Source organism: Anser brachyrhynchus (assembly GCF_964034855.1).
Source record: "Anser brachyrhynchus genome assembly, chromosome: 15".
NCBI classification, from domain to species: domain Eukaryota; kingdom Metazoa; phylum Chordata; class Aves; order Anseriformes; family Anatidae; genus Anser; species Anser brachyrhynchus.
The window spans coordinates 3,334,137-3,360,169 of NC_137733.1; the positions used below are offsets into that span (position 1 = coordinate 3,334,137).

A 26,033-nucleotide genomic window follows, 5' to 3' on the forward strand; every position below is an offset into this window, starting at 1 on the left:
GATGTATATTGTGAAAGACATATACATGCATGTGTTTTGCTTCACGATAACAGTAAGGAGTAAGGTCACATTTCTCAAATCGTTATATAAGAAATTTTTCCCTTGAAAACAAGCATATAATTTCTTATAGTCTTGATTTGAAAAATTACTGTAGATGCTAAATTAGACATTGCTTTTAAAAGTTTCTGTTTCTTAAAGAAATCAACAGATTAAGAAATTTAAGTGAACTATTTCTTAGATTGAAGTGCTGTTCATGGATTCCATAATTTTAGAATAAAGTATCATGGTATGAATGTTACAATGCTATGCATGCATATTTGCCTTTCAAAGCTTACTCTGGGTAATGAAGATATATTTTTTAAAGTTATATGAATAAAATAATTTGCATGTGTGGCTGAGGCATGCTGTGTCAGACAGGTAAGCAAGTTTCTTTTTATTAATCTTGTATCAGTAATATCAACTAGATGCTGCTATTTATACTATGTCCGTGATGTACTATTTCTACTTAGGGTAACCTACAAGGTGAAGTGCTACTCAGTAGATTCATTTCATTTCCACAAAGGTGTGTTAGTATGTTGCAGCTCTAGGATTATTCTCTGCTTTTATAATGCAAAAGAATTCCTGATTCTAAAAGCTTAAGCTGAAAGGACAAAATGAAAAATAACCTCCCGTGGTTATTCATTTTTTGCCAGATATCATTAAAATGTCCCTGGGTCATTTTATAGGGTGTTTACTCCTATGAATAAATGAATTTCTGAAAATCTATACATTATATAGAGAAAGTGAACAATATCAATATGACTTTTAAATGCTTTAATTATGAATTAATGTACCTTCTCATAAATCAAATGCTGTAAGGTAAAACGTCAGTTGGTCACATATTGTATGGATAGAAAGTCCACAAACATCATGAAGAATTATGCTGACAAAAAATAAAGGACTTGTTTAAGAACAAGATAGTTATTTTAATGTTGTTAAGGAAGCTTGAGATGGTGTCAGTAGCAATGCAGTTGTTACAACCCTTAATTATTTTTTTTCCAAAAAGTTTAATTTTCAGATACACATTGTGTATCATTAGAATTGTCATAACCTGTCTGTTGCATAATTTTAAATATCTTAAAAGAATTAAGTATCTTCTGGATATTTTTTTAATTTAACTTTTTTAATGTGATTACCCATCATCTTTGAACTGCGTCCCCAAAATAAATGTGGTTTCTTGTGTTAATTACAAATATCACAATTGAACTTTATGGGAGATTCTTAAAACTAACATAGAGAACAAAACAAATAGCAATCTGCTCAAATATTTCTTTGCATATATGAAACTATATGCGAACATGGATACCTCTGATTACTCACAACTTAATTTTACTTACATAATTTTACTAATTTTTCATTCATTTTTTAATGAATTCAATTTAGTAAATTTTATGAGTCATTAATATTGCATATTCTAAAATTCAGAAAAACAGTTCAGTACAACTGCTTGTACATTTTCTTCTCAATTAATAGTCACCTGCTTTTGCCTGACAGTATTAAAAACTCCATATCTGATAATATATACTGCTCCTTTTCAGTGTTGATTTGATCTATTTATATTCATTTCAAATTAAATATACATATTGTTTATGTTTAAACAATGCATAGGAAAACAAAGTGACAGCCAATGAGCATATACTGCTGAAGCAGTGACATATCACGAAAATATATTTTAAAAAGCTTTATTCTTTTTGACTACAGATAATATACATGATGGATGGTAGTATCCCATATTTTACATGCTTCTTAAATCAGGATATGAAAAGAGGAAATCTTTAAATTGGAGACATATTTTTGTAAATTAAATATAAAGGTTAACAGAAAGGTTTCTATTAATCAAAATCAATACACCAAGTCAATGGTTAGTGATCAGTGTAACAGAGCTCTATTTTGAAGAAATGCAATGGTATCCTTGTTTATCAGAGTTGGAAATATTGCTGGAAGTAGGCAAAGAAAAGATATATAAGGGTCAGTTAGTTGGCAATGGAATCCTCATGAAATAAATCAAAGCAGAACTGTAGGTTTGATAAGAAAATCAGGTATTCCTAAAAATAATTTTAAAACTGAAGTAGGCCTCACAGATTTCTCCAGTGATTTCTTAGCACTGGAAAATAAAAACACACACACACACACACAAAAATAAATAAAAGATGTAGTTTGTTTTTATGAAGCAATATAATCACCAAATACAACTTCAAAAAAATTACATTGGATTTTTACATTGTGTGATCTCTCACTATGCTAAATTGCACTTAAATATATGGAGATCTTTGATAAAGTGGATCAAAAAATATTTTATAACTTTCCAATATTTAAAATATTTTTGATAAAATGTCCAATCCTTGTAACTGATAAAAGGGGACTGCTGGTCTACAAGTATTCTTCACCATTCTGGAGCTTTAATTCCCAAGCACTTCAAATTGAGAGTGCTTGGAATAAAATAATTATAATGATGTGCAAAAGGCACTAAATTAGATGTCAGCAAAATGTTAGTACAGCTTTTACTAATCTTTCGTGTAAGATTTTTAAAAGTGTATTTAAGCAATATAGTATTTAAATTTGTATCAAAGTCTGAAGTAAGTAAGAGAAACTAGCAAAGGCATCAGCTTTTATATTTATGAGGTAGAACAAGTCAAAGCATGGCAGTGGGGTGTATTGTCATTTTGTCATTGCATGTTCACTTGATGTTGCTAGTACGTCTGTAATGCTGTATTGGATTTGACGGATCCATCACATAGCTCAGTGAATGGCTTGCTTGAATTAAGCCTATGGGCAGACTTATTCACATTGATTGGCTATTGGTTTTGTGTTTTATGATTTGATTATTGCATCTTTGATAAGAGTAAGAAAAATGTTCCTTTCTTGCATATTAACTTTGTCAGCAATATTTATGAAAGTTTATATGGTACTATAATAAAACAAAACCCCAATGATAATGAACTTTCCTTGCCAGTAAGGCAGAGTCTATTCACTTGTACTGCTTGCTAACCCTGTAATACTTAATAATTGTGTGTTTATATATGTTTGGTTATGTATTCATATATATACACACATTCCCCATCCATCACCCGCTCACAAACACACACACACGTTTGCACATGCAAACACAAACACGTACACACACACACATATTTCCAGATGTATTTTGCTCTGAAATTACTTCCATTTTTTAAAATACAATATCCAATTAAAATCTCACTATAAACAATGAGAAGAGATCCCTCATCACTGGAAGCTGACTTTTTTTTTTTTTTAACAATAAGATATATTCCAAAATATTTTACACATATTCTGTAGTTTAAAAGGTATATATATATATATATATATTTGCTATCAGTTTGTGTTACATGTTCTGTGGTCATACATAGGATTTTGTGCAAAATTTGAGACAGGTGATTTTATTATATGGAAGTTGTGCATCTTCCAGATCTGAAATCTTACTCCCTTTAAAATCCTGATATTCCAGAAGTTTACATTTTTAATATAACACATGGAGTATTTATTTTTGTCAAAGTACTGTTGTCTACAGCGATATAATTTAATATATTTTCCAGTTCATTTTGTGCAAGTTGTGGAGAGTAATACTCGATATTTCTGGTCAGATTATCCTAAAATAGGATAATAGATACAGCCAGATTATCCTAATATAGGATAATAGGTACAGATTTGATTTAGCGGGAAACATACTCATTAAAGGACAAAAAGTAGAATGAGAATAAAAATACACAAGCTATAAAATGTTAGCTTTATATAGATGGAGGTGTGGAGGTGATTTTTTGTGTATTGTAGATTTTAAGATTATCTATAAAAATAAACAATGAAAAAAGCCATAGGTTTATTCATTTTATTTTCTCTTACTGAGGAACTTACTAGTGATATATACTAAAAATTAAGGTTTTGACAGGAAGTTAAATATAATAACATCTTCAGTCAAAATTTAATTTACCATTAAACAATTTTATAGAAAGATTAATATTTTAAACAGTAGTACTTCATTCATTTAATTATCATACCTTTTAAGATTTAGAAGAAATAGCTTTCATGCACAGCTTAAATTTCTAAATTAATTCGTTTGGAAGAGCGAAGAGGAAAAAGAATAAAATATAGCAATATCTTTATTCCCAACTGGAACATTCAAACCTTTTTGAATTTTGCTATGTAAGTTAAATGTTGAGAAGTATGGAGAAGTTTGGGGGACTGGAGATAATAAATATAGGAAAAATAGATAGCCTATATTGTGTGTTACTCAAATGTTGGGAATCAAAAGGACCTGTTAGCATTTTGATGGGTAAAAAGGTTGTGTTTAAATTTTGAAACAGGTATAGTACAACATGCATATAATACAATTTCTTCAAACACTTAGGTTTGTTGTGGTGATGTTTGATTGGTCTATTTTTTTCTGGTTTTGCTGTGTGGTAGTTATAGCTCGTTTATTCTGTAATATTGCAAACAGACAAATTATTCATCTAGCTGTTACAGAGATGTAGTCAATTTAAGCTATTAGGCCTGTATGTCTTTATGCCTATATCTGATCTATGGCAAACTGAGTATCACTGGCACAATGCTAGAATTTCGTAATCCATATTCATCACTGAGATCACAGTTTTGAGAGTGACTGGTGTTTATGACTCGTGGTATAGCCATAAAATTACATTGTAGTGAATGAATTAGAAAGACTGGATAATTACAAAGATAATATATTAGGGAAACAAGAAAAAAGTCCAGTATATGAAGAGTTTGATATATTATGAATAGGGTGTTTCATATAGAGCATTTTGAAAAGAATTTCCTGAAATAAGAATGTACTGCACCTAGTAATTTCTAGTGACTGAAGCATGGTTCATTTTAAAATGTTGTAGATATAACACTTTTGCGGGAGGCACATGGAGTCACATTCATGTAGTAAAACTTGGCAAACAATTACATTTCATAAAACTGTAATCTACTAGCAAGTCCAGAAAGCTATCTCATATACTTCGAGGTTTCTAACATTCTTCTAGCATTTAGTAAAATTAGCATGTTTTCTGATACTGTGAAGGCTTGATTTATCTGTATGTGATATCAGTGTGCGTGTGATATCCATGTAACTATTAAACCAACACCAATGGTTCAAAACTGGGGTAATCTTTGCCCAGAATGGTAGCAAACACTGGTTATGAAACCTTTACCATGTCAGAACTTGTATTCTTCATACCCTGTTTCTACTTCTGTTTCCTGTAATTCCCATTCTCCTTCACTGTCACATCAAGGGATATGCTAAGAATCCCCGTAGACAAGAAAAGACTTAATTATTACTGTAAAATCTGGTTTGGCATCCATGCTGGGAACTGCAAAGAAAAAAAATGATGAAGAAGCTAGAGGAACATTAAATCCTTGATTTCCTTGTCCGGATTCCTAAAGTGCTCAATTTTTTAAAGATCCTGAGTACTTTTGCTACCAGTTCCTTCTTGAATACAGTGGGAGCTGTTAAATGAGTGCTATTTTCAAAAAATAATAATAAAAAAGGGCACTTATTCTGACATTTATGTAGCAACTTCAATATCCTTGCTTTCTTTATTTAGTACATCTAGCCTACATCAGGGCATGAGTTTTAGCTTGAAAGTTTCTTACCTTAAAATATAACTTCATACTAAAAAAATATGATTATAAATATATTCTTTTGATGCAATTCCATGCTGTGGCATTTTAAAAAGAGGAAAAAGATGATTGGTTAACATTTTTAAAGTAGGAATTATCTATTTGATATTTCATACTAGCTTCTTCACTCTTAGAGGATATTGAAAGAAAGTTCAACGTTAACATTTTTAAGAGCGTTGTATTCAGTGGACTGGATAAATATGGAGTTAGGGAGTTATTAAAACATTGATTCCTAATCCAACAGACCAAAACTGTTACAGTCTATTGGGTCAATGCTTGTGCATCTGACATGATAGACCATAACAGTTCCTTTGGACATGTCAGTGTCTAATTATACAGTTTTTAGTTTTCAGATCATTGACTCGATAGACCACAAAGAGGCAGATTAGAACATGCTATAAGTATTGTCAACCTAAGTACTTTCACTGTGAATGCTTTACAAGCAAGGAGAAATTAAGAGGATTGGGATATAGGCAAAGACAAGATAAAGGTATGAAATGGTATTAATAAAATAGGGAGTTAATTGGATTTCATCCATAGGTATTTGCCATGTAATTTATAATGTGTTTTAGGTGAGGTGAAGAAATACTAGAGGAACAAGCTTAAAATAACTATGTAGACAAAATCAATCAAGAAAGAGGAAATTTATAATCTTGCATGGTTTTTCTATATTTTTTTCTGACTTCAAAGAATTCCAAAGCATTTGATTAGGTATTAAAATGGAAATGTTCTTCCTATACCTTTGGGCTTGTCAAGTTTCTAAGGAACAGATCTGTGGAACTCAAGGAACAAATGTAGGAACTCCAAGTAAATCAGCAGTTTGTAAGAATACTGCACAGCAGGAATGGGAGAAGAAAGTTTATACATGTATTCTAAAGAGCAACTTTTTGTGAAAACTGCCATAGTATGTTTCATATGCGTGCAGAAAATAGTAAGGTCTTTATTTCAAAGTTTAAACCAAAACTGTACCAACAGCTAAACTCTCTTTTGTCTTTCTTGAATGAATTCTTAAATAATCCTGTCAAGTTTTTTATACATATGTAATTTTGATTATTATATAAACAACTTCTGTTGCAAAGTTATTTCTAAAATTAATTCAAAAATTAAAATAACTTCAAAGGCAAGAATTGCTCATATTAACTATTGCTGAAGAAAGTGCATGTCTATATGTTAGGAGACTGGTCAAAGAGAATTGTGGATAAAATGACATTTACTAGTAAACTGTAATAATAGTTGGGAAATCAGAAATAAATATAAACTCTGAACGATACATTTTTTGACGTACATAAAGAACAAATCCCCCCCAATTTTATATTTTGTCATATACTTTACTGTATAAAAGACTGATTCTTTACACTAGGCAGACTAGAAAATTCTGTAGTGTTTGCCCTAAAAAGAGTAAAAAATATGCTCAAAATAGAGTAGTAAACAAAATTTTCATGTATAAAACTTAAAAATAGCATTAATTTTGCAGTCCTCGATCATACTGACTTTAGTTTAGATTGCTGACACTGAGCACTTCTAAAGTTAAAGTACAGGATTGGTTCTTGAAGTAAGGATTTACTTTAAGTGTGTAGGATGTATTAATCATAGGAAATGGCCAATCTTAAAGCAGTTATGCCACTGAAATCAGTATCAATTCTGCTGTTACATGCTGAGTTCAGAATTTTGCCTGTTAGTTTTAGGTTTCACTTAAAAATGTTAAGATCCATTTAAAAATCTGTGTTCCTCTTGCAGATAAATGTGCAGTTTAAAACTCTTTATGATCTTATTAATAATATTTATGTATATTATGTTATATACTCCTTCATACATAGAGAAATTCCATGGATACAGCAGATAATATGAATTAGAGCAAGGCATATTTGTTTAGCTCTGATTTTAAAAAATACATAAATCTGGAACTAGGTATGTGCAGATTTAAAATACTGGTGAAAGGTCTATAGAAATTCCATGGGTTATGATGTGAGAGATTGATCAAGATTTTGGCAACATATTAAAAATATTTTTGGCAGCAATAGTAAGTTCCAAAGTATAGAGCCAATTTGCTAAAAATTAATTCATTATACAGTTTTCAAGGGTTAATGGGAGGAGAGAAAGAAGAAGTTTGAAGAGTTGTATCTACAGTGTATGCAGTTGGTTCCCTAATGCACCGTACAGCATTAACATTAGGCTATGCTAAAAGGGGTCTCTCACCTTACAGTGTTTGAGTAAATTCTTTAGTTGCTTTAATTCAGTAACAGGACTAAAAAATATTCTTGTCCTGGGTGAATCCTCGATATATAAGTTATGATCTGTTGACCATTTTTCTCTTAACTATTTCTTTTTTCTCTAAATAAATAATTTAATACAAGCATATCACAGGTCTTGAAGAATGCACCTTTCAGTTAGTGTCCAGAAGAGTTAGGGATTTTTTCTTATTATATATACATTTTTTATTTTTTTTTTTATCTTGAAAATGTGTTTTTCACAATTGCAAAAGTGCTTTCTGGTATTAAAGCGAATTATCGCTGTTAAGGAAGTTATGTGACTGTAGCTAGGAGAAACCTTAACGAGAGAGAGTTGTTAACTTTCCTGTCTCCTGCAGCCTTTGGCAGTCTGAATTCTGTGAGGCATCCTGTCATTGGATAAATCATGCTGAAATGTCCTGTGCAATGCAGAAGTGCTAATTTAATTGCCTGAGCTGGCAATCCAATCACGGGCTTGGTTAAGCCACCTGAAAGCAGACATCTCACACCATCTGAGACACTCTAGGGCATGTGGGACACCCACACAGGTAGACGTGACACTTGATCTTCTGGAGTGGCAGCCGAGTCATGGCCAATGGACCAGATGCCTTTGTTTGGGCAACCAAGATGAGCTTATCCTTTTTCTGGGGGGTAATATTTACAGAAGTAGCAATGTTAATTTATTTTGATGCAGGGATTTATTCCATACGCTCTCAAGGCCTGCCTAAAAATTTCGGAAACGAGCATTGAATTAAAAGGTCAGGAATGAAAGAAGTGGGAGATGCATTATCTTTTCACACTGAAAACAGAATGCCCAAGTGAAAGTAGAATACCTGATTTTCCCCTTTGTATCATTGTTAGTAATTAGGGTGAAAAAAAATTGCATAGGTGAAAAGAAACTGGCATTGAAGAACTTAGTCTAAAAGTAAAATATACTTTCCTAAGGCACATCAAGTCATCCAAGTTATGACTAGTGCTGTTGAAGCTTGATACCACTGAATGAATACATCATGAAATACTTTCCATTTATGGTTTTATTTTTACTTTAATATAATTTATGGGTATGGCTGTAAAGTTGTTTAGTTTTCTTTGTGTTGTGATTCAAATGCTCTGAGTGTGATAATGTACTTTGATCTTACAGAAATGGGAATATAAAGCACAATAATAGCAAAATCAAACTTCTTATAGTTATTTTAATATCAATGTTTAAACTATTTAATGGTCTAAATATTTAAATTTAGGATATCAGAATGAAGGAATTGGGGAAGACTTCACAAAATTATTTTAGAGGGAAATTCTGAAACTTTTCAACCAGCCAACTGTTAGCTATGATATAATTTATAATGGAAGAACCCTCAACATAAGAGTCCTAGAAGAACGCTGAAGTCTTAAAGTTTAGACATTAAGAAAAAATAAGGTATCTTTAATAATAGAATGGAGAAATATATAGATTCACCTTATATAGTACCTCTGGGGAAAATCATTGCTATACTATATAGTTAGCACCCAATCCTTGGAGAGTTGAAGTTGGAATATCTTCAGTGAAGTCAGTGCTTTCTGCTAAGCTGCATCAATATTACCAGCTGAGGTTCTGATCCATGACATCTAAATACTGCCTGTGTTTGCAAACCCCATGATGGTCACTGATTACATGTAGTTTAAATCTTCCCACTGTAACTTCTGTTCAGTATTGTGTTTTATTTCATCTTAATTTCCTCTCTTCCATGGCTCTGCGCTCTTTTTAGCAGTTGCTCAACTGTTCTGTTGTGAGGGGGCTGCACCTCTGTATTAAGCAAAATGATTCTTGTCTAGTTTGTGAAGTTAGAAAGTAAAGTCCAAGAATTCTGGTATATAAAACATAACCATTGTATGTTAGGGTATTGTGATTTCTTTTACATTTTTAAATTTTTAGATGAAAATTCAATTGTCACCTACTCTTTTAGGGAGAAGAAAGGACACAGGCAACACTTGGTAGTTTGTCACATGTGCCCTGCAAACAGGCTCTTAATCCACAGTCACCTAAGTATATAAATTTCCCAAGACACAGAACTGCACATACGTTTGTACCTATGAAAAAATATCAGGACCAATGACTGCAGGAAGAAAAACGTAGTAGTAGTTTGATGCTCTTTTAAGAATATGTAGCAGTGCAGGCAAAGCACGAAGAGCATTTCCTTTCTCAAGCTGGGGCAACTTTAAGGAAACTGTTAGGGGGAGCACTCAGAGATTTCTCTCCTGAAATTATCCTGGATTTGTGCTCCATACTGTTTAGATCCCTCAAATCATAAATATATATATAAAAATATATATAAAATATAAAAAAAATAAAAAATGTGTCTAGGATCCATTCTCTGAATCTCTTGATATCTTTCACTTCCATGTCCTGAATTTTCATACTAGCAAAAATGCCAAATTGTCTGTGGGTCAGACAAGATCAGTTATTTTTGTACTGTACCACAGAGTCTCCATTGTAAGATGCTGCTGTTTCTGAGCTCCATTTTACTTTAAGATGCCACAGACATTTAAAATAAACATTTTGTCTAATTAGATACAGAGAATATGATAATAATTCTATATATTTATGTGTAAATGAATTATCAGAATTTTGGTATTTATGTAGTGCAGCATCTGAGAAAAGTTTCACATTGTTTTCTCAGTGAGGAGAAGCTCCCAATTTTCTATATGTGAAGGAACCTAACGTTCCAGTATTGTATCAAAGATACCATTCTGGTTTAAGCAAGAATGCCTCTGTCTATTCTGGTATCTACTTGTCATTCAAATAACTGATCTTGTTGGTATTAGTCTTTACAAGGATGAAAAACATTAAGGAATTTTTAGAAAAGTTTGAAGAAAAGTCATAAATGTTTGTTAAACAGAAATTCTGTTAATATTGTAATTTTTTCCTGAAGGACCATATACTCTGTAAGGTGACTGGAATATCAGGTATCACAAACTGGAAACTAACTCCCAGAGAACATAGATTAAAAGTGAGTGGAAAAAGCAGTCAGAACTATTGAAACATGCTTACAGAAGAGACTTCTGTAGAAATACAAGCTAAAAATACTACATTAATACTACATCAATACTACAGTAATTGCAAATTGTTGACATGGTTCTACTAAATTTCACATATAGGGTCTTATTTAAATTCAGTTTTGATATGCATGTAACTTCCATATTAGGTCAGTATGCTTTAGAATTAAATGTATGGAAGTTTTTTTTTTTTTCTGTATAACTTCAGCACAGCTAAAGGTCACATGTCAGAAGCAAGACTGTAAATAAATCTTCCTGAAAATGGATAGATGCACCATCTTGGCAAGAGGAAAGAGCAGAGGAAAATAGAACATTGCTGAACCTGTTTGAAAACTGGAATAATGCAGGCTCAATAACTACCCCAAAGTAAGAGCAAACATAAAAATCACTCAATATTAGATTTGCTGTCCTCTTCCTCTGTTTCTGTTCTAACTCAAGAAATATATTGAATGTTAAACACTTCTTTCTGACTTTAAAAACATCTTTATTACCATACTGGTAAAAATCTGTGGTAGTTCTCAATTTACTAGAAGAAACAAGAAATTGATATATAGAAATAGGAGAACTAACGTCACGCATAAGCATTTGCCCTTGGGAAATAGGTGCTCAGATGGAATATGGCCATTTTGAGACCCAGAAGTACATTTTTGTGACCCACGCTGTCTAGGTTTACATCAGAGAGCTCAAGCTGTTTAAGGGTACTGCTCTGGCACTTAAAAGGATTGCATTTAGCCCAGGGTGGGAATATCTGGCATCTTGAATGTATACATCGGATAAATGTATTTCTCATGTTACTCTTTCAATTTGGCAGTTTATTTCACTAACAACTAGTAACACTTTAAAAATATATATTTAAAGAAAAGAAAAAAAAAGTCCTCTTGATTTTAAATATTTGGGTTTTTTACACCTGAAATACAAAACAATGAGCACTAAAAATTCTGTCCTTTGCCTTCATTGTTGACACATAAATTAAATTCATGGAAACAATTCTGTATCTTAAAGATTGAGTAGGACTTATAATAAAGTTGGACTCTACATATATATATATATATAAAAAACCTTTTTGAGTCAACAGAAAGTGTAGAAATGATGAGCAACATTAAAACAACCTAAAATGCATCTTGAATTTCCACCATACCTTACTCATGAGGTTAAGCCTTGTACACTCACTGCAGTTAGTGCTTATAATTGGTCTTTTAAGGAAACAATCATACATTTTCAAAGGACTGGGTTAGGTTAGCTGCCCTTTTCCAGGTCTGCTTTTCATATGCTGTAAGATAAATGGAATATGATGCATCATTGGGTCAGCTGAACTCAGGAGTCCTGTAAATTAAGGGTTCTCCACACTAAGGAATAATATGTCCTTTGGACAGCAAGTGAGATGCATGAACCTCTGATTCTCAGTTCTTCCTCTAGTCTATGTAAATAATAGTACAAAATTTAGCTAAATAATAAACCTGTCTCTGTAAAAACATTAAAGCCATCAAGCTACTAAACAAGTGCTTTAAATTGTTACCAGTAACAAATAGATATTACCACAATTTAGTCTTATCTTCCCATAGATTAATACAGTAACATTTTAATTCTCACAGTTCCTGTGTGCAATAATATGCAACTTCTTCCTTATTTTCAAATTTGATTTGTAGAGTTGTGAAATAAATTTTACAAAAGCAAAATATAGCAAAGATAGTATGTCCGTATGTAAATTGAAGCAGTATAACAGGGAATGTTTTGGGTAGATTTTTTTTTTTTGATAGGTATCACTTTGGGTTAATTTTGTTTAAAATGCATTTTCTACCAGTAATTATTGAGAGTTGGTAATAAAAGGTGAGAATTTAGAGCAGTTTCAGTAGCATCTGTGGTTCCAAACAAACAAAAACAAATAGAAGTTAGTGTTCTGCTGTGCTGTAAATAACAAAACCAGCATATTATTCTTACGGATAATTCTGTACTTTGGCATCTGAAGATATAGCATCTGTGAGTCAATGTTGCATGAGAACACATGTTCTGAATTGAGACAAAGAAAAAGACTTTCTCAGCCACTTTTGTGGCTGTTTTCATTAGATGAAAAGACAGTTTTATAACTTCACAGACATAAATGAAAAGGATTTTCTGTATGCCAGTAGCTGGTAAGTCTGAATTGCTTCTTATTAGGAAAAAAATCTGTTTCTTTATATGTAATTATCACAAGAGGTGATAATAAAAGAGGTGGTATGAGTTAACTACAGTGACAAAGTATGCTATTTATGAAATACGGAGTAGCTTTGTATTTATTATAATAAATTTATCCCCTTTCATTTTTTAAATATATATATATCTTTTTAAGATTATGTACAAGATAGATCTCATTAGCTTGTTAAATTGCTGTAGATGACAAAATAAAGAACAAAACTACCAATCTGTACATCCAATTGAAAATGAAGGAATTAGATGAAAAATACAATTTGGTCACTATGTTCATTGATGCTAGATGATAGGTGCTAGTAACTCTTGAGATAGAGGCAATAAGAATTTGTTCTTTTTGTTCTTAATCAACTCCTGTCCCTGTAGTATGGATTACAGATTCCTTGGTTTTGTTTTGTTTCTTTGTTTTTCAACATATGAATTTTTAAGTAACAAGATTCACAGATTTTTAAACTAGAATTTCAAATGTGTTTAATACATTGGAGGTGAAGTAATAGAAATAGCTGTTTTTCACTTAGGTCTTCAAGATTCTGTTACACCTAGGAGATGTTTGCTCCTGAACTGAATAGTTTTCAATAGGAGCTTCAGAGCATTTAATGCTTGACAGAGTTTTCATTATTTTACAGAATTGAGTTTTCCAATAGTCCTCAGTACGAGATAGTTGTAGTTCCTTCTAGTTCTTATTTGGTAGACTCTTGCATTAAAGCTGTGCAAAACTGTTTTTCACCGTGCAGTGCAGGCTGGAGAAGCTAGCTGCAATTCAGAGCAAACTAGCACTCAACTAATTTCACCCATGTTCTTTACTACTCCTGCACAACACAAACATCATCCAAGGAAGCTATGCATATGCATATAAAGGAATCACTTGATGTTAATCCTTAAATATAGTTTCCATTAACCTATATCCTGTTTGCTTTGACTTCAAAAAGGGCAAATTGGGATTTCTACTATAACGGAGTTTCCTAGATTTTGAAATACTACTGTATTTAGCATTTCTCTTTTTATGTTACCTGGTTTAAAAAAAAAAAAAAAGAATTTTGCAAGAGAAGGCTTATATTAAATTGCTTATACCTCTAGTTTATTCTCATAAGATTCTGAAAAAAACACTTTTGTATGTCTTTGGATGACAGTATATGAAAATATACTATGTCCTTTTTTATATATAAATAACAGAAAATTCATTTTCTGATTGCAATCATATCTAGACATATAAAGTTATTTTACTTTCAATATTCTCCTTTAAGATATATGAAGTAAATTGCATTTTTTTAAAAACTTATCACTTTTTACATGTTTCCATTAGTGCCCTTTAATAGCTATATCAATATAAATGATTTTTGTTAGACTTCATATATTGACATGACATATCTGTAACACTGAACATGAAGCTTCCAATGCAAGAGTTTGTACATAGTCCATACCCAAATGTCACCATTATTTCATTTAAAAGATCCCAGCATGTCTACCTCATGATCACTATAAACTCTATAGTACTGAAATACGTCAACACTTTTTCTTGCTACATTCATTAAAATTAAGCACCCTTACCCTACCCCATCTGTAAACATCAAGTCAATTGGCAGCTAGCACATTTCCCAGTCAGCAAGCAGTATTGTGAATTTTATCTTCTCTTGCAGAAATCAATTCGTCTTCGTTGCAGCAGATGAAATTTCTTGTAACACCTCTGCAGGTAACAATCATTGATACTTCTTGATGCATCCATCCAGGTCTCAATATCCTTTTTCACATGCTGCATTTAATCGTAAGAGAAAGCATAGGAAAGTCCATAATATAAATTTTTGGAATAGTTACATTAATTTGTAGCTTGAGTCTTTAGGTTCTGCCATATAAAAGACATTAGGTTATTTTGCTGACTTTGGTGTTTTATTTCCAGTTTAAATACTATGTGGCCTAGAAAAGTAAGGATCTGTTAAGCCTTCTCACAAAAACTTAATGTGCAGTACAATCAAGGTTGTGACTTAAAAAAAAGTCAAAACAAACCAAACTAATGAAAAGAGTAAGTTAGATAGAGATAGTTAGATCTATGTAGGACATTGTAAGTGCTATAGATTTAACAGTTTTCTTTTCAACTCTTTGGGGGCAAATATTGCCCACAAGGGTACTGCAGACCCTAAAGCACTCACAAAGTCTATCCTATGGATAAGATAGTGGGAGAGAGGGTCTGTGTCTTCAGAGGATCACTCTCTAGTAAGTAAAAAGTCTTAGCTGCTTTGCTGGTATACTATCATGTTGTAAGCCATGGGTACAGAAGAATGAAAAATGTTTTCAAAAAGTATTTACTAATGGTAATTTATATCAGATGTGTCAAGGGATTTAATGTCTTTTAAGCAATAGATGTTGAACAATCTTAGTCTTAATACAGGTAAGGATGATGTTATGTCGCTACATAAGGAAATCAAAAGCCAAAATAATTAGTAACAGTTTTGGGCCGTATTCTGCTGATAGCGTTATGCAAAAAAATCTGCTGAGTTCATGGAGCTGTGTGTATTGAAGGATGAAAGGATATATAGTGTGAACAAAATGTTGGTATTAAGAAATGTTTATTTATACAGGGTTGTACATTAGCAGAAATAAAGGTGATGAGTTTTCTGCTTATTCTAGAGTGACCTACAGAGAAACAAATAAAAAACATGTATTTATGAGAAAGAAGACCATAGCTAAAGCCACAATATGCTGAGATTGTAATAATTTGTATGGTAGCCACAGCATTTTTGGTAATCTGAAAAGTTCTTCCTTTAAAAAAAAAAAAAATGAATTTTTCAGAGTCCCGAATTATTAGCAGAATACATTTTGAGAACATTTGACACTTTCTTGGTCTCACTAGATTTGTATTTTGGCATTCATTTATTTCACCTGTGCTTCCTATTCTGTTCTGGATTATAGTGAGCTGACTACCCATTAGACTACTAATTCATAAACCTATGCCTTGCTAAGTAAGTATACAGAAACTAATTTTAGCAACTTTTGAACTTGGAATTCTTGACACATACATGTGGTCTTTAATAATTTTCTTGTCCTGAAAACAGTTCCCTCTTTTGCAGAGTGAACCCTTCTAAGCATTAGTTATACCTGTAGACATTTTTTCCCTCAGATCACACAGAATTCATGTATCCAAGACTATACTATACATATTCTGTATATCACTACTCTGGAATTCCATTCAATAATATAATAATTTGTTCATCAGTAAATTCAGTGGACTGTACACAGAAGAAAATGGACTTTTGTGTATATTTACTAAAACTTTTCAGTTTACCAGTAAATTACCTCTATTGAATTGTTGCAATAAATAGGGTGTTTTTGTTAGGTATGTTCCTGACAGTATGATAAATATTAATGATAGATAACTGTAGGTGCCTTTTTTATTATATGATCTGAAGGAGCAAGCCTGTATCTTCTGTTCCTTGTATATTTAAATTTTAGTGACAGAATTTAAAGGACTTCTGGCTATATTAAAACAATCATACTCCAGCCCATATTTCTGTATGGTACAAATTGCCAAAATTGTGTTTGGTTTTTCAAATCTGTAAGCTGACTTTCAACTAATTTATCTAATGTTCTGTGTTTTAATACATGAAGTAAATATAGATACATAATCTTTCAGAACAGCAGCTGACAGTCATGTGTTTTTTCAGATGCATGCAATACACCTACAATACAATTTTATATGCTAGTAGTGCTTCTAAACTCAATTACAGTAATTCAAGTGTTTGCAAACTTGATTTAAGATGAAGGTTCTGATAATATGCTCAATGTTTGAAATGTGAGTATATATACATTTGTATTGTTTCCTTGTAAAGAATATAAGTGTTTGTAGATTTCAGATAAAACAAGTAAGTTTTTGGCTGGAACTTTACCATCAAATAGAAATGGGAAGTTCTGGGTGATTCTGCTGATAATAATCACTCATCTCTTCCCAATGCTTTATCGTTTCTGCCAGAGGACACATAACCCTCAACCACATGACATTATTTTTCCTAGTTTAGGAATTAAGTAATCTTGAAAACCAAAATGAAAGGCTATTGCCAATGTGTCAATATACACATTTCTATTTCTGTATGTGTATCTGTTCTTGCATGAACATTATACACAGAAAAGATATGCTAGTGTGTGACAGAGGGATCCTTTCATGGGAAATTTTAAAATATTTTGCTCTTGCATCCAGTGCATTCTGAAGCTAAAAATAATTACTCTTCAGAAGAGAAGTTTTGTGCTTCTGGGATAGATCTTCTCTGGCAGGCATGATTAAAGAGTATGCAAACAGACCTAAACTAGATCTGAGGTAGGGAAACTATCTGAAACCTCCTTTCAGTTTGATGACTGAATTTTAAACAAGGATCTCTGAAGAATTTCCTCTAGCTAAACTCTGACAGTGGTTATATTAGAGGAGAATTAATCCTGAGTTTTCTGCCCGATGGAAGCAAAATGGATCTTACCCTATCAGTCTCCTTATAAATCAGAATGAAACCCAGAGCAAACCTATGGTTTATTTACATGTCGGTTAGAGAACATTTTTCATTTTGAATCTTTAATGTGTTTAATTATTTTTTCAAATCAGTGCTCAGTATATATTGTTTTCTTTTAAGCTTTATAAGGTCAAAATTCATAGTTTGTAAAGAAAAAAATATTTTCTAGTGTCTTTACCAAGTTCATTCTAGGGTGTACCTGCGTATTGCATTTTATGATTTTTGTGTAAAAATGGAACAGGATCATTATTCTCTATTTACATCACTCTTGCTTTCTTCATCCAACTTCTAATGTTTATCCAACTTCCATCTACAAACAAAAATAAAATCCAGTGTGAAATTATTTATATAATATCATCACAGCTGATATTATTTTTTCTCCCAAGTGTATATACAATTTATGATTTTGAAATAACAGAGAGAAAGGAAAAGGTATATGTAAACCTGAATTTGAAATGAAGTATGGTGAAAGTGGATATAATATATGTCCAATTGTAACTGTATTTATTTGTATATTTGAGCAGAGTCATCCCTAGGAGGCGGGATTGTGTGCGTGTGTGTAACAGAAATGTGTTATAAAGCTTTAGAAGTTGATAGTCCTGCATTAAGTTTTTGGCCTCCGTTTGGAGAAAGAAACAGTCTCCAAAACAAATTAAATATTCTGAAATGTTAAATTTTCAATTTAGGAAAAACATATCATAAAAAAGGCAGTGTGAAGAGGCAAACATTTATACTATCAAAATACTTTGAAAAAAATATTGACAATTTTTAATTAAGGCAATTGCTCAAGTCATGGCAATTTTCCTGTATACTATCATTAACCTGTCAACATTAACACTACCGCAAATTTAAGTCATGAAACAATAGCAAATATGGATATACTTCTTTAAAAGCAAATTAATATTTGACAAAGTGCTTAGAATGGGTAAGGTAGCTGTTGTGGTCTACCTCTGCTATGTACATAAATAATTTTATCTGGTCAAATTTTGCCATACATGTTTGCATACATCTCATTGACATATTTAGGTTTCTGATGGGAGGCATTGATCACATATACTCTTTCAAAGGAATTTCCAAACAGTAGATATTATACAAGCTGCTTTGGAAAGAATGCAGTTTTAGGGAGGTTTGCATCAGCCTTTTTGAATTACTGTGTAACGACATAGGTTCAGTTGTGAGAGGTTTCTTTCTTAGTATCACTGCCTATGGGTTTGATTTCATTTCATGAAGCAATTTGGGAAAATAACCATTTTCTACAAGATGCTTTTATTATGTTAAACTCTACCACTAATCAGATGAATTAAAAAATTAAGATGAAGGAGCATTTGTAAGGTCTTTATGCTAGTATTTATTTAAGCCTCTACAGGTTTTCCCTGTGAAAAATAGCAGATATTGAAGCTTTTGCACTGGAAAAACTAGGGAATGTTGTACTAATGCACATTATTAAACTTCTATAAATTCAAGTGTCCTTTGTGTTGGTGCTTTAAACTTCCCTTTACTGCCGCTGTAAATAGTGCTTACATGGAATTCTATTTGTTACTGCTGTTACTGCTCTTGGTAGTTGTGTGGTAAGGATGTTCAGCTACTGGATCAGTTGATAAAAATCAGTAAATGCTTTGATTATTCTCTGTTCTTCTTTCTTAAAATTTGATTAATTCCTTTTCTCACTGACTGAAAACACTGGCAGACCTTTTTGGCATCTTTGTCATTATCTCTTTGACAGCTTGCCTTCCCTATGCTTACAGTTCTAGGTCAGTTCACATGGCTAGTCAATTGTGACAACATGACAAGATTAAGTAAAGCTGAGTTTCTGTGATTTGTAAATGGAGGATTTGCAACGTGAAGCTCCTTCGATAAACAGAAATAGTGAATAATCTGTGTTTGCCCTCAACAAGTGCATATAAGCATATGTGCATCCCCTGTACTGTTTTTTTTTTTAATTATTATTATTTAATGAAACAAACAGAATTTTTTCTCATACACTGAAAGCCGGACACATGAAAGGTGGTTTGTGTGTGTGCTGTATGTATGATTATATACTAGTAAATTAAATAAACAAGGATTCAGTATGAATATCATGAGGTTATTATATAACATTTAAAACATTAAACAAACAAAAATATTACTGCGTACTACTGAACTTTACACACAAGCAAAAAAGACTGCTTTAGAATGTAATGTAAGAATTGTCTGGTGTATTTGTTACTGAACTAGATCAGAATTTATTTAGAGTTTATTGCCACAAAATATAACAGCAGCAGTAATAGACAAATGCTGTACAAATTAAAAAATAATAATAATAAAAAATGCTTGTTTTTCTTTGAAATACAACAGTTTGTGTCACCTGATGGCAAGGTGTCACCTGATGGCAAGCCTCAGTTTGCCCAGTGGCTTTTTATTTTTGTATATAAATGAAGTCTCTTTTTGTTGTATAGAGGTTATACAAAAAGGTGCTGTTGGTAGCACATAATTATTTTACATTTTTAAGTAAACATCGAGTGCACACTTGTGTGGAATCTGCCTTTGTCCATTTGTAAATCCAGACAGCAAGACTGAAATTTGAGACAGAGTTTTTAAGGTATGGTCTGTCCCTGGGGTTGTTCCATAGTACTGATTCAGTGCCAGCTCAGGAGGGATGTCACCTGTGCTGCAGTTTGTTGCACTTCTATATTTCTGCAAATTGACTGATATCAATCATATTTTTTAAAATGTTTAACATGGTGGCAGCTCAACTTTGGATGACTGTAAATATATAACAGACTTCAAAAAAAGCTGTAGGTTGTCATTCAGAAATAAAAATAAAAATCATGTCTGAACATCAATGATGGAAATTTCTGCAAAGGATGCATCAATTAGCAATAATTAGTGAGGCAATTAATAATGGGCATTATCATTATCTGGCCAAATTCAGATATTACATAAATAAAATCAAGAGCTGGAAATTCTTCCCTGCATATAGATACATCTGAATGGGCTTTTAAAATTTCTTCTGGCTCCAACTGGAAGAAAAATGTAGACTGCTTCTAATGTTATCACTAATGTATTTACAAAAATCCCTTTGTTAAAATCATTTATTATCATGATTTATTATTATCATGATTTTTTATTATTATCATGATCATTGATTATCATTATAGACTATGGTCACTTTTTATCTCTGTGAAAACCTAGGAATGTTAATGCTATACTAACAGGAAATCCTGCATGGTCTTCAATATATACAGGAGGTTAGCACTGCAGTATACCTCGAAGTTTCATTATTTCATTGTGCTACGTCTGTCTATACTACATCTTCCCAAGTCTTTTTCTGCTGCACATCACAATACTGTAAAGCATTATCAGTAGTGGAAGAGGAAAATTATATGCAAAGGAATATTTTATGCTCCTGCAGAATTATCTTAATGTTTGGTATTATGCATTTAAAACTTTTCATAGAGGATTTTAACATTTTTAACCTTTACAATCAAGGAAAATGACTGGAAACTGTTTTTATCAGCAGTTTTCAAACATTTTCCTCAGAATTAAGTAAAAACTTAGGACAGACTTCTTTCCTCATTTCCTTATGAGATATTTAGAGAGACTCATTGCTCACTTATATGACTTAAGTGCCTAAAGTTATTTGGTATTAATATCCAAAAGTATTAAAAATATTTGGCTGCAGATGCCTTGGACACCATAAGCTGATAAGTAAAGAATTTTAAGTGAAAGGACTACCACTGCTGCACAGTGATGACCAACTGAGGTTAAAATACTGCAGTATGTTGTGTAACTGGTGTGCATACAAAGGAGCTCCTGCTGCTGCTGTCACCTGGTTTTGGTATCATAATAGTCATGTGACCAAGAGAAAACACATGTTGGTTAGCTACTGGAATCATTTATCTGGATAAGGCCAGGTAACTTACTTTCCTTGTATTCCTTCCAATGCTTCACTGAAATCTTCATGTCTTTTGTCTACAATTTTATTGCAATTCTGCATCAAGGTCTGATGGAGGAAATATTTGGATTGCCCTTTTTATGCCAGCTGTGAACAGCAAGAGGCACATCCTGCAATAGAACTCATTTCCTAGGTGAACAGTTAGGGTAGGGATACCGAACCACTCTGCATTGTATTCTACCTTTTCATACCTAGCTAAGGCTGACTCGTTCAGTTGCCTTTTTGTAAAATTTAGTAATAAGTGGCAATACTAGTATTTGTGTAATTTAAGTTTATACTTTTTGAAGACTCAACACATATAGGTTTGAAGAAGCAGCAATTTTATGATTTGATTGTTCAATTAAAATCAAAGCTAGTAAATGGGTAATATTGTGAAGAGTTAGAAATTTTCTATGAGCTTCCAAGTGGATACATATGCATTGCTTGTAATATGGAAAGCAGCAAGGGAAGAGATCATGCAGTTAGGTTGTTATATTATTTTCAGTTTTAATTTTTACTTGATCACTGGCTGAGGTAGTATCAAATTTTTAACTTCTCTTTTTATATAAGAATGGAATCATCAATTTCCACAGTTCTTCTAGCAATATCTAGTCTTAAAAAAATGGGGGGAAGTGATAGTATTCAGAAATCTATGCACATCAGATTCTTTAAACAAAATTTTTAAAAAAAATCTCATTTTATGCTTTTGAACAACTAAGGAAAATGTTTTAACTTGGTGTATACTTTATAGTGTGATTTTTTCTTTATTAATGTTGTCATTAAACCCTATAGTAGATAGGTTATTAAGGATCTTCCAACTGTCTCCAGTGAGTATCAGAGCTCCAGTGTCTGTCCTAGATGTATATGAAAATACAGCCACAGTAACAAAGAACTAAAAAACCTAAAATGGTACTGAAAATTAGAGAAAGGCATACCTTCCCTATTTTTAAGACTCTCTAGTAATGCCTATTACTGATGATTTAAAGAAAGAGATTCAATTCCAAAGGCACTACTAAAATGAATGTCTCTTAATTACCATTTTTATTTATTTATTTTTTCTGTTTGTGCAGTGGGCAAAACAAAATATCCTTTTGTATAGTATTTAAGCAACTTTAAACCTTTTACAGAAAATCATTGAAAAAATTGGCACATAACCTGAGTAGAGAAGAGCACATGAGGATTTCTTTTTTGGTAAAGAGTTTGCTGCTATAATGCTACAGATGTTAGCATTGCAATGATGATTTTTTTTTCCCCAGTATTTCCCAGTAGGGTGTTGGTCAAGCTACTTAAAAACCAGTGCCAGTAAAACAAAACGCTAGCAAACATTAAGTTTTTTCATGCTGTGTCCTGAATACTTGTTCTAGACATACTGAAAAATAGTGAAACTTACCTCGTTCACATTACTGGTGCATCACAATTGTTCATCTGTTGTGTTCCTGAGTAAAGAATTTGTAAGTGCACATATCGGTACTGATACATTGATTTAATATTCTGTAAAATACACAGATAATCACCTCGACTATGAAGTCGTTTTAAAAACTTTGCTATTTGCATGTTCTAAATTTTAGTAAATTTTTTACCTAGAATGAATATTTCCAGGGCAAATTATCACAAAGCATTTAAATGCCACTAATTTAATGAGAAATAAGTATACTGGCATAATAGTGAATAAATGAACCAATGACTATGTGACTACACTAGTTTACTGATTTTCAGTGTGACAGTATAGTTTAAATCCTTGCTATTTTCAGCATGAAAAATCAGAATCTATTCTGCTAACCTTCTGAGCTTCTAAATTTGGTGTCATGCAAGGGCGTGTTTAAAAATTAGCATTTAAAAAGAAACCTACTTGCTTTAAGTTTAAGCTGGCACTGTTCCTTTCCTCTGTGGAAATGAAATTTATTAATCATAATAAAACCATCATATTCTGAAGGTAGAGGTCACCCTGAGGAGGAAAAAGTCTGTTCATCAGAGAGGAATTTCAATGCATTTTTCCCAGATAATATCTGAGCATGGATTCTCTCCCCTTTGGAAATACATTCTTCCATGGTTGTGCTTATATGCATCAAGTGTATGTAGGAGGTTGCAAGAAAGAGAATTTTGCAATTTAATTTTATGTACTTTATTTTCTTTTAGAGAAGATTTAGAAGAATTTTTCTTACATTTTATTTCATGTTTACATTACACACATTTATTCAAGTGGGATTCCAATAAAGATAAAGGAAGAATTAGGAATGTTTCATATTTTAAAAAGAATACAAACTTTACTGGTTCTGAAATACCACCTTTATGCTAACATAACAGTACAAACTTCAGCATTCTCTTAATGTAAATATAAAACATTATTTTTAAGAAGCAGGGATTAAGTTAGGTCACAATTTTTACATTAGGATTACTTCACCAGTCTTTTGTTTTAAGGAAGAATCATAGTTTAAACAATAGGATGAAAACTACTGAGTTGAAACAGTCATCCTTTCTTTGGAAATTGCTTAATATATTTATTTATCCATATGTTCCATCTTGCTTGTCCAGATTTCAGTAAAATATTGATGTAACGTTTAACCACAGTTACCACCACTGTTTATTATAGCACTTGCTCATCACTTCAGTGATGATTTAGGTTAAACATAAACCTAATTTAATAAAGCTTGAGCACTATGTTGGGCTCTATGGGCTTGTACCTTCCTACTTAGAAGAACCCCTTGCATTTTGGCCACTTAATCCATTGCCATGGGTGACCCACTATGCTCTCTGTTTTGTGGGGCACTATTATATAGTCGATTATGCAGCAGTAAATGGGGATCAAAGCAGTGAGGAAAAAAAGGGTCACAGTAAGTGCCAGTGTAGTTAATGGCTTGTACTACACCAAAACTAATGTGATTCTTACAGTTCTAAACTTACAGTCCTTGCTTAGTATTACAGTAATACCAGTTAATCAGGGAAAAAAAAAATATATATATATATATATATATGTTTGGAAAATATACCAATTCCTGTTCCCTTAAAAATAAGTCATGACTTCAAAGCATGTATAATAGTACTTACAATTCATCCTCCATGTTACTAGGGATATGAAGGAAACATATAGAGATGGAAATAAGTCTAGATTTAAATTAATTATTTTCCCTTTCTAGATGTTTTCTTACATGAGATTTGACTTGAGAGAATTAAAATCATAATGATTTTTAAAATGGATTCTCAGACTTTAAAATGGGCATAGGCAAACAGAGGAAAATAAGGTGTCTTTTTTACTTCAGTGGAGATGAATGAGAAATACATTCTGTTATGTCAAATGGCCCATATCAGTTTGGTATTTTTACTATCAAAACTAAGTATTTTAAATTTCTAAATATTACAATGCTTACATCCCAATGTGGAGGGTTATCAGGGTTATGCTCCTTCCAACCAAAGAGGCTGCAGAGTATGCAGTCACTGTCAAACCTGAACTAAGAACACTTTACTCTTTTCTCAAAGGATCAAATATATTTCCAAAGATAGGCATTTATGGATACCACCATTTAAATAGAATTTATATATAAATTTAATCCTTCACTCACCACTACATTGGATGCAAAAAAGAAAATAGTGTGTTTTATACAGGTCTTTTCTACATATTTTCCTGAGTTTTAAGACTATAAGGTAGAAAAGTATTGCCCATCCCTGCTTCCCGTGGATATTCTTGTCTATCTTCAATAGCTTTGAGGCCCTCTCTGGTAAAATCTGAAGAAAACATGGCTATGCATAAGAAATTGAGCCCACATTCATGAACTTGCAGTGCTTCCATAGCTTCAATAGATTAATTCATTTTTAATGTATTACCCATTAATAGAAAGTTGAATTTACTGAGTAAACAGGATAGTACAACTGAAGGCATTCAGCCGCTATGGTTTTACTTTGTAGTGAAACATCCAGATTTTGCCATGGAATACTTTATAGGGAGATAATGTATGATTTGCATTTGCTCAAAATTTCCATTAAAAGTAATAGGAAGTTTGCCCTTGAAATTTAGCACAGTATGTGGATTTAGACTCATAAAGATAAAAGGCTAACAGATGCCACAAAACAGTTTTACATTTTAATATTGAGTTAAAATGCCATGGAAATATTCCACTTTAAACCTTTAAGTCTGGGACGGGGAAAAGGAGAGGAGCTATTCATCTTAGGTACTTCAGAATGTGGTTGCCAGAAGAGGGTCCAGAAATGCCTGTTCTTCAGAATGGCCAAGTCCAGAGATTTGGGTTTATTTGTAAAAATGTTGTTACAGCTGTTTGTAAAAATGTTGATCCTTCTTGATGACCTGTGTAAAATGCTCAGGATTAAAGCAAGAGTGAGCAGTAAAGCTCAACTCCATACAAGACAGGTTTTAGAGAACTGTACTGACAGCACTCCGTTGCTGGAAAAAATGGCCAACTCCCAAGTATCCTCCTACCAACCAGTGTACACTTTGAAGTTTGTACTTACTGAACTTTATTCTTTTTTTTTTTAAAAAAAAAAAAAAAATCCAGATGTAGT

The 26,033-nt window shown here is 32.2% G+C and overlaps 1 protein-coding gene across 20 annotated transcripts in view; it reads left to right on the plus strand.

The window, feature by feature from the left end:
* RBFOX1 (RNA binding fox-1 homolog 1) overlaps positions 1-26,033 on the plus strand; it is an 868,680-nt gene that overhangs the window by 838,235 nt on the left and 4,412 nt on the right. For 7 of the 20 annotated variants that reach the window (XM_080557047.1, XM_080557049.1, XM_080557062.1 and 4 more), the window contains one exon: positions 14,759-14,811. The exons of the other annotated variants lie outside the window; for them this stretch is intronic. In XM_080557047.1, the coding sequence (XP_080413173.1) occupies positions 14,759-14,811 (53 nt within the window). The remainder of the gene's footprint in view (positions 1-14,758; positions 14,812-26,033) is intronic. 20 annotated transcript variants of the gene reach the window in all.